Below are 15316 nucleotides of genomic sequence, written 5' to 3' on the forward strand. Positions count from 1 at the left end.
TATAGAGGGAGATCATGTAAGTTTTTAATTCTCTTCGTTGTCTCATAGCAAGAAGAGTATTTGGGGCAGCAAAATAGATTCAGACAACATATTGCACAAGATTCCTACTGCTGTCCCTAGTCCAAACATATAGGCTGAGAAAATACTCATTTTCTACATACAAGAAAAAAAAGATTTCTTTGAGAACTGACCCTAGCTTCCATTTGTCTTTGTTTAGACGTGTTCCTTGATAGGCATATTTCCTTATGAAGAGAAATTAAAAAAAGGGAAATGAATAGAAATTTGAGAGCTGTGGACAGGTTAGGGAGAAGAAAGATGTAAGTTAAAAAGGGAGAAAGAAGGTCCAATAACATGAGGAAGAGGTGGGGAAGCTGGAGCCTGGATAAACTCCAAAGAACAGTCACATTTAAGATATCTGCCGTGTTGCAATAGAATTCCTTTCTATTGTTCCAAACCTTTAGTAAAGACTGCTTCACAAAGAACCTTGACCAGGGACGTTTGGGGGAGTTAGGGAGCAAAGTGATGTCAAGAGGAACAAATAGTTCAGAAAAGGACAGAAGATGCAGAAAGTGAAGACACATGTTGGACTTTGAGAATCAGCAGAAGGGCCAGAGACAATCAGGGAAAAATGTGTTACCTTCCCCCAAACCAGTCTCACTGAACTAACCACCATGTGTGCGATGGGGAATGGTTTGAATAGATTTTTCTTAAATCATAAATAATAAAGAACTTCTGGTAAGTTAGGCAAATGGGGGATGTCCAAGAATGGACATGTCGGGCATGCAAGTTTAAAAATTGAGTTCTGTGCAAAGGCCAAACAGGAGAACCAGACATAAAAGGCCATTTTTGAAATGTAGGCTCTGGTTTACTACACCTTGGATAAGATGTATTTCATAGAATGTTAGAGATGGATAGGATCTCAGAGACAGTCCACTTAGTTCCACCTTAATTTTTAAAATGAAAAATCAGAAGCTTAAGGGGATCAAGTGGTTTCTCCAGGGCTCATCACTCTTTGGTAACAAGCTGGGATTAGAATCTGGGGGACTTCTGACTCTGGTATCATTTTTCTATATAAGGTGCCACCTTTCACTTTGGACACTTGCACACATTCATATTTGTAGTGTAGAAACCTGTTCAATATTGACTTGGGATCCCTCTTCAGGGAATACTCATAGCAAGAAGAGCTTTGTTAACAGAACAGAAATATGTGACTATCTATAATTGCGGCTTATTAAGTAACAGTGGAGAACATACTGCCATGTTCCTTATCTGTGCTCCTGCAAATGTCCTCAAATGCTTTCGGAGAGCATAAAAAGTCTTGGTCTTCTCCTTTGGTTGGTCCGAAATAGTAAAAAGTAAGGCATCATTCAACTGGGCCAGGCTGTATCCAGCACCTATTGTTACTCCTGAAAAGAAGATATTGGAATATAAGCTTAATGAGAACTGTAATAAGACAGGGTTGCATGGAAATAATCTTTTAAATATGTCTTTTTTTCATATTTACTTAGAATGACAAAAACGAGGATTTAAAGAAATGCATGGCAATTTACTTTATTCCCAAATATTAAGTATCAATTTATTTTTTCTCAGTCATATACATACTCATGTATGTTATACATTTTAGGATATGCCAACCACAGATATCTGCAATTCATTAGTTTACTTATTTACAATGTAGAGTTTTTTTAATGAATAAAGTGGTTAAATATGAAAATTACAGTCAAGGCCCTATACGATGTTTTAAAACTCATTAGGCTGAAATGGGATTTGACCTGCAAAATTTGCACTGCCCATTTGCTCCTTTCCCCCCCAGCCATCCATTTCTATTGCTCTCTTATCAAAAAAGATGGTAAAAGGAGACACCTGCCTATACCTTGAGTCAGGGTGTGATTTGAGGAGTGATGTCATCTAGTTCATACATTCTCAATAGGGACATGGTGTAGAAAAGATTGAGAAACACGGATCTAATTCTCCAGGCTCCACCCCCCAGTCCCTGTCATCATAATTGGAATGTTTCTACACCTGAGACAAGGAAGAGCTCATCCTACCCCGACTAGGTACCTTCCAACTTGGCCTGCAACATCACCTGTATCTGGCTGGTCTCCCTTTGAGAGTCCCCTCCTGGGGACTCCCCAGGAGGTAAAAATGAATGGATGGGTTGACTTAAGAGAAGACACTTTTCCACGTGATTTTTGCCTTATTCACTGGTGAGAACCATACTTTTGGTAGGATTTTTAGCTCCTCTAGCCTAATAGCTACTCAAATGTTTAATTTAGGTAAAGGATCATGGGATACATTTTTCAGACAGTGCATTATGTGGAAGGAGTACTTGATCAGAAGTAAGAAGACCAGGGATCTAGCCCTGACTTTGTCATACATTAGTTGTGTGATGTTGAGGAAGTTACTTCAGCCCTTTGATTCTGTACCTTCTTTGGGATAATGGAGATTCAAAGGCTCTCTGCCACATATACCTCCCAGGGTTGTCCTGAGGATCAGGAGATGAGTGATGTGAAAATATTTGGTAAAATGCAAGAAATGGTAAAAATAAGTAAGGTTGATATTCACATTAAAATTTAGAAATCCTGTTTGCCCAGATGTTTTGTTGTTCTTGGTGAATCTGTATGGGTATGGATAGACCTTGAGCAAATTTGTGAATCAGGGAGTGACCTGTGGAAGAACCTTTTCTACTAGTCAGCAAATCTTGTATGTTTCTTTTTTCAGCCAATCCCTCCAGACTTGATGGAGCGCAATGGCATCTTCCCACCATTATGGCTTCTATGACCACGTAGTGCTCAGGGACACAGCTGTATGGGCCAGTTTAAACAAGCTCATAGAGGACACAGAGTTGATGTAAAATAATATTTGTTAAATGAATAAATGAACAAACTAGGTCAGATATTCTATTTAGCACTCAAATGAGCACAGTGTTTGTATTTTATTCAGCATCCTACCAACGCCCAATGGTAACATCTTATTTGAAAAAGAAGAAACTTACCATCATCTGTGGTGTTCACAAAATGTAGTTCTGGAAGCCCAAGTGGAGATATGAAAACTGGATGGAATGCATCTCTGAATTTCAAGTTAGGTCCTTAAGGGGAAAAGGATTTAAAACAGAAAAGGAAGACAATGGGTGCTGATAGATGCCAATTACCCAGAGTAAAAATTATGATTTAAATGATGCAAAAGAAAAAAACAAAGACTTCTAAAGGCCCATAGGTATACATGAATACAAATGAATTGCATTTACATAGTGTTTAAAAAGCATCCCAGGAGACTACCACCTGAGGCAGTGGGCATTCAGCTCCCCTGCCAACTCCCTCCCTGCTTGGCCCCCAAAAGCAATAAAGCAAGTACCACAGCAAAAGGGAAAAAAAAAAAAAAAGCAACAGGGGAAGTGGGTGGCTTAAGCAATTGGGCACCTGCCTACCACATGGGAGGTCCTGGATTTGGTTTCCAGTGCCTCCTAAAGAAGATGAGCAAGACAGTGAGCTGGCATGGCAAGCTGACACAATGAGATGATGCAATGAGGAGACACAGCAAAGAAACACAACAAGAGACACAACAAGCAAGGAATGAAGTTGCCTCAAGGGCTCTCCCTCCCACATTGGAGGGCCTGGGTTCAGTTCCTGGTGCCTCCTAAAAAGAAGACAAGAACACAGAGTGCATTCAACAAACAGACACAGAGAGCAGACAGCAAGTACAAACAATGGGATGGCGGGAATAAATAAATAAAATAAATAAATCTTTTTAAAAAAAGCAATACAGATGCCCGGGTTACATAACCTAGACTAAAGAACATGCTTAGTAACTACCTACCCACTGTCGTGTTTCCCATGACAAGTGGGGCTTCAGAAAAATTGGCTTTCAGTTCCAGAACATCGTCCAGGGTCACGGGAGTGATCCAGGTAGTCTTCTCCCCTTGGAATGTCAGCCTTCTTTTGTTTGTATCTTCTGCCATTCTCTGCAGGGAGGCACAGCCAACAGGTCTTTAACTAAGGCTCTTGAACAGCAAGCCATGTGTCTATCCACTGTTCTGGGGGCCCAAATGAACGGCTAGTTCTAAGGATCAGGAAAGCATTGCCCTTTATTTTTTTTTTTCCGGAGGTACTGGGGATTGAACCCAGGAGCTTGTACATGGGAAGCAGGAGCTCGATCACCGAGCTGCATCTACTCCCCTGTTGTGTCTCTTATTCTTTTGAAGCCACCCAGATTGATATAATTGGTGTGGGCACCACTTTCCAAGCATCCTAAAAAGCTGTCTGGTCATTAGCGATGGGATTTAGAGGTAGCTTTATATTTGTGAAGAGGAGGCAGCATAGTAGAGTGAAAATGTCTTAGCCTGGGAATTAAAGTGTTTAGATTCTTGTTCTAGTTCTGTTCTAACAATGACTCAGAGGTTAAATTTTTTTTGTAGGACAAAAATTGCAAAATTGTATAACTGTAGGCAAAATTATCCTTGGTAACAATATCTTAAATCATTTGCTGGGTACAGTGAAAATGAATTTTTAAAAGCGTTCTGCAGAGTAATATATAAAGTCATATGTATGTATATCTTTAAATTCTAGATTCACATCCAGCGTGCCCAAGCTCTCCTGCTCTGAGGGGTGTGTGGGCACTGAGACCTTCTGCGCAGCCAGTAGAATCTTGCCTCCTGCCTCACTCGCCTCATGCTCTCCAGAGGACAGACATGCCACACTCATTACTTTTTTGTCTCTCGTTCGCCCCACAGAGCTGAGATCACGTAAGTTAATTTAAGAATGATGCAATTTCATGATAATAACTGTCATTTGGCCTTTGCTCTACCTATTTTACAAATTGCCCCTAACATACCCTAGTTTAGCTGTATGACCTTGATCAAGTCGCCTACACTTGCCAGCCCTCAGGTTCTTCAACTCAGGGGACTGAACCAGGTCTTATGGTTCTGGCAGCACTCTTCTAAGCAGTCAGCTCCATATTGTTTATAGTGGAGCCGAACAACTCCCTGAAAATGAATTACTGCCCCATGATCATGCACCAAATACTTGTAACTTTTAATGTCTAAAACTCGGTAATTGCATAAAGTAATACAAAAAGGTTTATACTACACCATGTGATGAAACAACAAAGAGAAGCATCTTACTATCAGCTCGGGTGGGAAGATAGGCTCCTGGGATGGATCCAAGGGCTGGAACTCATCTTCATTGTACAGTTTGGTACACATCTCAGCAAAACAAAACACAAATGGAGTTTCAGAGTTACTGAAACTGTACGGGAATCTGTGACATGAGGCTTTAGAGTTAGGACCTAAACTTCTGTCAGCTCCTGATCCAGAATGGAGGGGCCAAAACCACAGGGTACCCCGAAGGGAATTCTTCCCACTCTCAGAGGACCACGGGATGGATTCCCCAGCAGCTTTCCTGGACTTTGAGATTACTCTTCTAGGGTCAGAAATTGGTTGTTAACCTTCTGGCTGGATCTCAGGTATTACTCGTGGATATTTATTCTCCATGACAGGAAGGTGCCCTGTTTACCTACCTCTTAGGGCTTGTTGGGGGATGGGTAGGTCCAAATTAGGCACAGAAGGTCAAAATGGTTCCAGAAGGAAAACAGCCTTCTATGGTGACCAACCTCACAAAAGTCATGGCCTAGCAAAATTTTTTGGAGCTCTTTAAGGCTGTTTACACCCTAAATTCAGTTATTTTGCATATGACTCACTGAAAATGATAGAAAACTTGAATAAATTTGGATTTATGCAGGTATTTTTTAGGTAATCCTAACTAAAGTGGAAGACCCGATACAATACTTACTTTTTCCTGATAATTCACAAAAGACCTGTCTTCTTGATCCATGCAACATTTTCCTGATCCTTTCACTTGACAAACAGTTGATGCCTTAGGAAGTAATGCAGTTTAAATCAAATTTACTGCTTGAGGACTGAGTACTCAGCAGTACCCAGGATCCCCAGGAGCTATGGAAGAGTAATGGAGAGCTTCTTTGCCCTCAAGGCCTCTGTAATTTGGAGGGGTGGAGGAAAAAGCTATTCCATCACTGAACAATTAGAGAAAATTACAGGGAGTGTGCAATCACACTCATGATGGGATCTTATTAACGGTGTCACTCAAGTCTCAGGGAAGGCAATGGGGATTAGAGGAGGTGTCAATCAACTAAGGCTTCTTACTGGAAAGAGGTAAATAGACTATAGTTATAACGTGGCAATTGAAAAACTCACAGACTATACAATTGTGTTCTTTTTTTAAAAAGAGGGATGTGTTTTGTTTTGTTTTGTTTTGCAGCTTCATGGTTGTATCTGGTCTAACTTTATATTTAGTATTCTGCAGTTGTTTATTTATTTATTTATTTATTTTTTTAGCACACAGAGCTTTATTTTTTATTATTTTTTTAAAGTTTTCTAAATTTTTTATTTTTATTTTTTTTATTTTTATTCTGCAGTTGTTTAACACACACTTAAATGGTCTTATTGGGGGGAGCGAGAAAAGGAGAGTTTCTTGAAGATTTCTAAAGAGATGTCAGAAAGGCAAAATATGGCCAGCATTATCCATTTGATCATTTGAGTTTACTGGGTGAATAGCACTTTCTTTACATAAGCATCTGACCTCAGTTTTTCACACTGAGACTGTTGAGATTTCAGTTTAAAGACATCCTGAAATCCCAAGAGTAGCATTACCCCGACCACCCGCTAATATCTAGCTTGAATAGGCAGAAAGATTCATTTCTCCATTTTACATGCTAGATGTTTATGGAAGCTCTTAAGTGGGCTTGCTGCATTTACTGGGAAAAAATCAGATAGGAAGTGACCTTTAGGGACATTTTGATTTGGAAAATTATAACACTAGTACATGAGTCAAGTCTTACACAATATTTGCTTGTTGAAAACAATGTCATAAATGAAATAAAATCAAACATGTTTTACTTTTTCCTCACCAGAACATAAAAATTATGGAGGAGTATGTAGGAAAATTTAAAAAGGTAATACGATTTTGTCATCTTAGTAGTCCTTGGGTAATTACGACAACAGTTTCCACTTTTTGTTTGTTTCCATGAACAGGGGTTTTGGTCCATAGTTTTATTTGTTTTTAGTATTTGCTTCTGCCTCCCCCTTTATCAGATCTGCGTCCTTCATGGCCACCACCTCTTGGTGCTCTGTGGCTTTATTGCCTATAGAAATCACATGGAAGGTACCCCCTTTCCATTCTAGGAGGAAGCCCTCTTTCTTGTCTGCTAACCTGATCATGACCAGTTGAATAGAGATCACTTCGGTTACTTGAATTACTGTCTCAATTTCCACCATTTCTGTCATGTGAGCTGCTGCAGGCATCATAGCAACTGCTTCTACCACAAGATGGTGGGGGCACTCGTCTAGGTGGAGCACTACATGAGTTACCATAACTCTCCTATGACTCCCTGTAGGACCCTCCACTCGGATGAACTGAATAGTCTTGATCATGACTGTAGCTAACTTGATCGTTATAGACTCTCGATGGACAGTAATCACATGACCTGGAATGAGCATCATCATGGTATGGATAATCGCTTGGTAGTGGTGCATAACCTCTTGTATCACAAGAACTTGGGTAATCTCTGCTTGAATAGCTGTCTTTAATAGAATATCCATCATCTCTTGGGGACAAATAAACATCTTTAAACAGGGCAGGGGTTTCTTTAGTGGTGGGCCTCCATAACCATCTCTTCCACGTAATACAGGAGTTCTCCCCTTTTATTCCGCTGCTGCTGCAAACTGGTCTTGAGGGGCAGATCTTTAAGGAGAAGGACCCCTAGTTCGTAGTGGTGGTCCTCTTTTTACTGAAAGTGGTCCCCTGCAAGAACTCATGTTAAAATTCATGGAATAGCAGCCACCATCCATGCGCCCTCCAGGTGAAGGTGCCCCTGGTTCCTCCACTTCCCTTCTTCGGCCTCTAAGACCTCCAGGAGGGCCTCTGCTTCTTGGAGGGGGAGGTACTCCACATCTACCACTTTCAAATGATGGCTTAGTGGCTTGTTCCACCTTGACGGCTTTTCTACCTGAGGACTTCCCATTCATGTCTCCGGCTACATCCCTGGTATCTGCTGGACTTGCAAAGGTGACAAAAACAAAACCTCTCAATTTTTGTCAGTTTCATAATTTTTCATCAAGGGTCCTTCCACTGTTCTTCCATATTTCCCAAATACTGCTTCAAAGGTTTTCTCATTTGTTTCTGTATTGAACCCTCCAATGAAGAGCTTTCCTGGATGATCTGCTTCAACTAACTCTTTCCCCCCTGGAGTCGAGAGGTGTGGACGGTTTCAAGCTTCCAGGAGTTCATGACAGGCGCTTCCTAGCGGCTCGGCAGGTATGAAGGCTGCTGGGTTGTGTCGGAGGATAAGAGGGGAATGCCCCTAGCACTACTGTGCAGTGAGCTATGGTGTGTATTTCTAATGAAACCCCAGGAAGACAAATTGCCTTCAAGACTTTGTATATACAAATACAAACAAACCAAAATCCTGAGAGAAGTGTTTGGATGATGCAAATCCCGTACCATTTTACCTTAATTTTCAGGACATCTCATATGCACCAAAAGCAGTTTTTTGGCCTGAATTTCATTGGTCAGTTACTGCAACTATCAATTATTCCATTCTTGCTTTCCCTTTGCGTGTCCAGATACAGCCTCAGGGTCTCTGGCAGTTTGGACACACTGCTTATCATTCATGAAGTCAAGGAGACCTGGGTTGTAATTCCTGCTTTAACACTGAGTAGCTGGGTTGAGCTTGTAATAAATTCGGATAATAAAACTCATCCCAAGCAGGTTTGTTAGATTTAAATATGCAAATGGAACAGCATCAGCATCTCACACAGAGGCAATGCTACAGAAGTGTGAGCTGATATTTTGACTTGTAAAATAATTTTCTGCAGAGATAAAAAGGGATTTGGGTTTTGTGACAATGCTGTGCACAGTAAAGGAAGTAACTATAAATTGAATGAGGGCATTTTCAGGACTTGGAGTTGTCCTGAATGATATTGCAGTGACAGATGCAGGACATCATATATCCTGCCACAACCCACTGAATGGACTGGTAGAGAATGTAAACTACAATGTAAACTATAACCCATGCTGTGTAGCAGTGCTCTAAAATGTATTCATCAAATACAATGAATGTGCCACACTGATGAAAGAATTTGGTGATATGGGAGGAGTGGGGGTGGGGGTTTGGGAGTGGGGGTATATGGAATTCTCTTATATTTTGCAATGTAATATTTTGCGCAATTAAAAAAATTTTTTTAATCTAGGAAAAAAATTTTAAAAAATTAGAATGTAGGGACCCAGAGTGAGTGAGACTAAAATATGTATTTTTTAATCTATATCTTTGCAGAGATTTCTCTCCAGGAAAATAATCACAAAGTATTAGATTGAATCACATGAAGTTGCTTTTTTCTGTAAGTAAAAAATGGTGGCATATCAGTCATTTCATATGGTTTGACATAAATAGGATCTTAACCAGGATTTCAAATAAACTAGCTAGCAATTTGTAAAGCTTTTTGAGATTCTTCATTATTTAGTAATGGCATAAAAATAGATTTTTTTCTCCAAATATTTTATAGTATTTGTAATTAACATGTGCACCTTGACTTGTTTTTGGTCAACTGAAAATATGTAAAATTATTTTTGTCATAAAAAATGGGTGCTGGAAAAACATTCTGAAACCTTGTCTACAGTATGTCTCCTTTTACCATTTAACTTTTTGACAACTTCGTATATCTCACTCCTTCTCCTCCCGTCTCTCTACTAAATCATTCTTTTCCAACTTCTTTCATCCTTACCTGGTTTCTCAGTCTCTCAGCTTTGAAGGTGACTTTGATTCCTTTCTCACTGTACCCTTCACCATGCCCGGTGGCCATGATTCTGGCAATCCCCTGAAAGTTATCTTTCTGTCCCATGTCTGTCACATGGGCCTAGGTCCTCATTCCATCACACGTGGGTACTTCCCTAGTTCATGCCCTCACCTTCCCTACTGTGTCTTCCCCTTGGTGCATATAGGTACCCAAAATTTCCCTTCTGAAAAACTGTTCTAATTGCATTACTCTGAGCTGGAGGATAAACAATGGCTACATGTTGGTTATCACCTTTCAGTCTAAATTCCTGAGCCTGAAATAATATCCCTTTACTCCCCAGTGCTCCAGCTACATTAGTTTCTTTCTTTTTTTTTTTTTTAAAGATTTATTTATTTATTTAATTTCCTCCCCTCCCCTGGTTGTCTGTTCTTGGTGTCTATTTGCTGCGTCTTGTTTCTTTGTCCGCTTCTGTTGTCGTCAGCGGCACGGGAAGTGTGGGCGGCGCCATTCCTGAGCAGGCTGCTCTTTCTTTTCACGCTGGGCGGCTCTCCTTACGGGGCACACTCCTTGCGCGTGGGGCTCCCCCACGCGGGGGACACCCTTGCGTGGCACGGCACTCCTTGCGCGCATCAGCACTGCGCATGGCCAGCTCCACACGGGTCAAGGAGGCCCGGGGTTTGAACCGTGGACCTCCCATATGGTAGACGGACGCCCTAACCACTGGGCCAAAGTCCGTTTCCCTACATTAGTTTCTTAGCTGAAACTTAGATATCTTTCTTTTTCCTATTTCCACACATTTTCTTGTTTGGAAATTTCTACTGGCCCTTCTTCACTAATCTATTTCCATGATTTCCATTAAGACATGGCTCAAAACTCCCCTTTTCTACCTTTCTCACTCATTAATTCTCTTTAATCCATGTTCCTTCAAAACCTATAAGCAGGTTCACAGGATATCTTGCTTTTGAATTATGCTTTTATTATTTACTTTTCATTTTATTCAATAGAGTATGCTTTTCATGAAGTCATGGACCATATATTTTTACTTTTAGTAAAGTGCCTGATTTAGGACTATAAACAAGATAAATGCTAAAAGTTAATTGGATAAATACCAAGACTAACAATTTTAGTGGCTAGAAAGACCAAAATAGGGTTATTTTAGATAATTCTGAATGCAATGTTGGTTTTTGTTTTTGTTTTTTGAGAAACACTGTACAAAATACTTTGCCAGTACTCCTCAAAACCGTCAAGGTCATGAAAAACAAGGAAAGATGGAGAAACTGTCCAAGACTGGAGGAGATTAAGGAGATATGACAACTAAATGTAAGGTGGTATTCTTGTTTGGATACTGGAACAGAAAATGGACTTTCGTGGAAAAACTGGGGAAACCAAAATAGAGTTTGTAGTTCAGTTAATAGTCATACACCAACATTAATTTATTATTTTTGACAAATGTTTCATGATTCTGTAAGATGTAAACCAGAGGGGAAGTGGAGTAAAAGGTATATGGAAACTCTGTGCTATGTTTGCAACCTTTCTGTAACTCTAAAATTATTCCCAAATAAAAGTTTATTAAAAAAAAAACCAAGGCTATTATTTGTGTTGTTCCAATCTTCTAATAAAAATAAAGTAAAAAAATAATAATAAAGTAAGGAGGGAGTTTCTGTCCAGATTTCTCTTGAAATTTCTACTTTGTCAATTCCAAAGTCCCTGAGACAAGGAAACAAAACTTGGACATCTTCTTGGTATGGTACAGAAGGGCCTTCAATAAGCAATAATAACAGAAGGAGAGGGCAATAATTTAACAGTTAATCAGGGCATCTGGTATACCAAGAGCTTTCATTCATCATTGTTTAATCCTCACTACATTCCTGTAACTAAGGACCACAGAGTTGAAACTTGCCCTAGGTCTTCTGGCTGGGATAGACCCCAGTCTGTGTAACTCCAAATCCAGTGTTGTTATACTCACTCCAAGCTACTAACCTAATCATCACAGCTAAGCGCTTGATCTCCTGGACCTCCTCAAATACGCCCCACTCTTTCCTGCATTCTCCAGACTGCTTTTGCACATGGAACACCCTCCCTCCCCTTTGCCCAGTTAAGTCTACTTCTCAGGAAGACCTTGTCTGAACCTCAAGAGGTCAGGTGTCCCTATTTATTCTCACAGTACTTTGACTTTTTATCCATAACATTTCTCATGGTTTGTAATGGTTTTTTCATTTGTCAGCTCATTTCTGTCTCACTTGACTAGAATGTGAGCTAGTGACTGTCTTCTGTTTACTATGTTGACAATGTGTAGCACAGAGGTTGGTATTTAGGAGGGGCTCAATAAGCAAGTAGTGAATGAACGGATGAATTAATGAACAAATGAATGAATGAACTTTGGCATACTAAGGTTAACCCCAATAGGTGGGGCTTGCACTGGAAAGTCAGAACTGGGTCTCTGGAACATGATGCTAGATTCTTTCAGGCACACCTAACATACCTCACCCTTTTCTTCCCAGATTGTGGAGAGGGATGGTCTCAGAGAGGGGACACAGGCTGGAGCAGCTTCTTTAAGCCCCTACAGGTTGTAATACCTTCCTATAAAGAAGGCACCCCAGCAATACTCTTCTTTCATGCATTAGGTTATTTTATGCAAAGAATTATTAATTAATGTATTAATAAACAGTATGAAGATTCTTTTTTTAAAAAAAAACTTACCACACAGAAAGTTTTCCCACTTTCTACAATTGGTCGATATCCAGTACAGCGACACAAATTACCTGATTAAGAAGAGATACATATTTAAGAATGATATAGAAATACATTGCATATCTGTGCTTCATGTTTTTAGTGGAATAGTTACATTAGTAATTAGATGCTTTTTTGTTCCCTAAAACCAGCAAGATGGCTCTTTGAAATAACTGTTCTCCCTGGAGGGAATGTTTTTTAAAAATAGATCTTGTGGTTATATTTTCTTCCTGAAATACCACAAAGATCTCTTTATTTTTTCCCAACCAACTCCTCCTGCCTTGTAATCTACTCTTCCTCTAACTGGTGTACCTGCCACCCTCATTCCCTCTCATGTGTGACCCTTTGTCAATCTTTGTCACATGCTGTCTCTTCTCTCTCAAATGTCCTCTTAGGGAAAGTATGCTTATTCTTCAACACCTCAGCAGAGCTGTAGCACCTACTGGCTCGGTTCTCCTGCAGGCCAATTAGAGACGGTGCTGGAGTATGGTTGTTGATGTACATGCCTTATCTCTCTCACAGTTTCTTAGGAAGAAACTGCATGTACAAGAATGGCTGGTGACTCTATAATCTTTCTTTTTGCTAATAAAGGAAAAGAAAATGGAAGGGTATGAACTTAGAATCTCTCCATTAAGTAGAGGAAGGAGCTGAAATGTCTAGAAAAGAACCAGGTGGAGTGAAATAGAAGTATTTAGGAGACAGTGGATGCCTTCTCTCTGATAAACTCAGGAAGCTCTACTAAGTAAAGTTTCACTGAGGGAAAGCTAATAGCAATATTACAGAAATTCTTTTGATTCTAAGAAAAAATGATGGAAATTCACATTTTTCTTTTCCTTAGTCTTGAAGGGAAAAGAGAAGATTAAATGAAGCAGTGATTCATACCAGTTGACCAATTTAGAAAGTATGTACCTATACCTGTGTTTTGTTGAACTTTATTCTATATTATTGCTTTTCTTAAAATATAAACATGAAGGTTATCATTTGTAATGCTAGAAAGAGCACAAGCAAATGGATTGTGAACCAAAATAAACTTTCCCAGTCATCCACACTTATAATGAAATTAGCTACTTCATCCATTTAGCCAAAGTTAACAACACCGTCTCCTTGTGGTGGTTATGAGAATTGCAGGCATAGAATCTGGGTGGAAATAGTCCATTGCTATAAGACTACCTGTGCATAATCAAACTAAAAAATAAATAAAAGAAAGAAAGTATGGCAAATCACAACATCCCTGCTTTCCAAAGCTCCAAATATTTCATTAATGTGGATTCTTTCATTGAACAATGAATACCTATTGTTCAAATTCATAAGTAATGGTAAAACAAAATATCTGAAAATAATGTAAAAAGCTCAAGTTACAACCTTTATTTATTGTGGAAAAACTTAAAAGCCTAAAATACCTTGGTTTGGGTTTGGTTAAAATTGTAGTTGAGCCCATAAGCCAAAGTTTTTATAGTACTTAATTAAAAATGAAAAACTTTGAGTGAAGAAGTTATTGAGGGATAAGAGAAAGTAGTAGAAAGTATTTATGTACCAGATTCATAAAATTTTAGTTGACTTTTTACTTAGGTTTATTTTATCCCCTTTCATCATAAAGCTGAGTTTCTATGTGGGTCTGTTATCAAAAGGGAAAAAAGCCTTCCTATGATATTAAGAGACTTAATGGTTTTCTCCTAAGAACTATTAACTAGTTACCCTGCAACTAGGTACCTTTGTTATAGAAAATTACATTTATTAACATTTTTTTGGTAGAAAATTGTTTTTGCTCACTTAATTTTGATGGCTATTTTGCAGAGGAGATTGAATTGCTCACCAAGCTTATTTGTGATAATTAATTGCTATGACCTCCTTGATCTTACTTTAGTGAATGCAACATGGATGTAAAATGTGAAGTATCTGAAAGTCTTTCCTTATAAAATTAATTGTAGTAAGTAAAGTTAATGAATGTTTCTCAGATTAATTTTAAAATAAATGGCAAAATCTCATTATTCTATACTACTCAAATTTTCACATATGGACAAAATTTTTATTAAAAATGTTAGAAATAGCCTATTTGAATGTCTTTGCAGAGTGATAAAAAACTCTTTTAAGTGGAAAGATGTGTAATGAAACCAATACTGTCATGATTCCTAGCATCACTGCTGCCAAGTTCTTCATTGAAAGAGCTTGGGTCAAGTTAGGTACCAAAGGGATCTGCATGTTGGCCAGGTGCCTTGATTCCTAACTGTGCCACAACTTCTCTCCATGGGCTGGGATTTCCTTCCCTATGCACTTTTCACCCTGTGCCTTTCATGCAGAGGGCTGAGAAAACTCACCTCCAATAGCTTCAGTTATCTGCTCAGGGGTTGGCTCCGGGTGGTTCCTCAAGAGAGTATAGATAGACATCACCATTCCTGGGCTGCAGAATCCACACTGTGTGCCATGACACTTGGCAAGTCTCTCCTGGAATCAAATGGCACATTAATTATATTTTAAACCTCTTATTTCTCAACCTTGGACACCAGCAAGCAGCAGAGCTTAATTGGTTTGCCAGAAATATCTCTGTAGGGCAGGAAATGTCACCTTGGAAGTAAAACAGTTTTATTTTTTGAAATCATGTGTATATATATTTTTGTGCTCAAGGAAAGCCTAGTGGCAGGTTTTAATTAAGCCACTTTCCTCTCTACAGCCTGTTTTTTTCTTTTTTTTAATCTGTGAAATAGGAAGTATAGTTTGAAAGAACAAGCAAAGGTCTTTGGAATCATGCTCATGGGATTTTGAGCTCTTACTCAAAATCATTAA

At 39.2% G+C, this 15316-nt stretch overlaps 1 protein-coding gene and 1 pseudogene across 2 annotated transcripts in view; both read right to left on the reverse strand.

The window, feature by feature from the left end:
* Window positions 1–15316, reverse strand: part of LOC101443649 (aldehyde oxidase 4-like) — a 69801-nt gene that overhangs the window by 38347 nt on the left and 16138 nt on the right. For both annotated transcript variants that reach the window (XR_009186511.1, XM_012525331.3), the window contains exons 5-11: window positions 14851–14977; window positions 12506–12567; window positions 5787–5870; window positions 5120–5200; window positions 3817–3961; window positions 2996–3088; window positions 1255–1406 (exon numbers count right to left, since the gene is read on the reverse strand). Coding sequence is in view for 1 of the 2 variants with exons in the window: in XM_012525331.3 (XP_012380785.3) it covers window positions 1255–1406; window positions 2996–3088; window positions 3817–3961; window positions 5120–5200; window positions 5787–5870; window positions 12506–12567; window positions 14851–14977 (744 nt within the window). In the remaining variant the exon portion in view is untranslated. The remainder of the gene's footprint in view (window positions 1–1254; window positions 1407–2995; window positions 3089–3816; window positions 3962–5119; window positions 5201–5786; window positions 5871–12505; window positions 12568–14850; window positions 14978–15316) is intronic.
* On the reverse strand, window positions 5839–9871 carry LOC139439346 (uncharacterized; annotated as a pseudogene).

This window comes from Dasypus novemcinctus, chromosome 7, assembly GCF_030445035.2.
Source record: "Dasypus novemcinctus isolate mDasNov1 chromosome 7, mDasNov1.1.hap2, whole genome shotgun sequence".
NCBI lineage: Eukaryota > Metazoa > Chordata > Mammalia > Cingulata > Dasypodidae > Dasypus > Dasypus novemcinctus.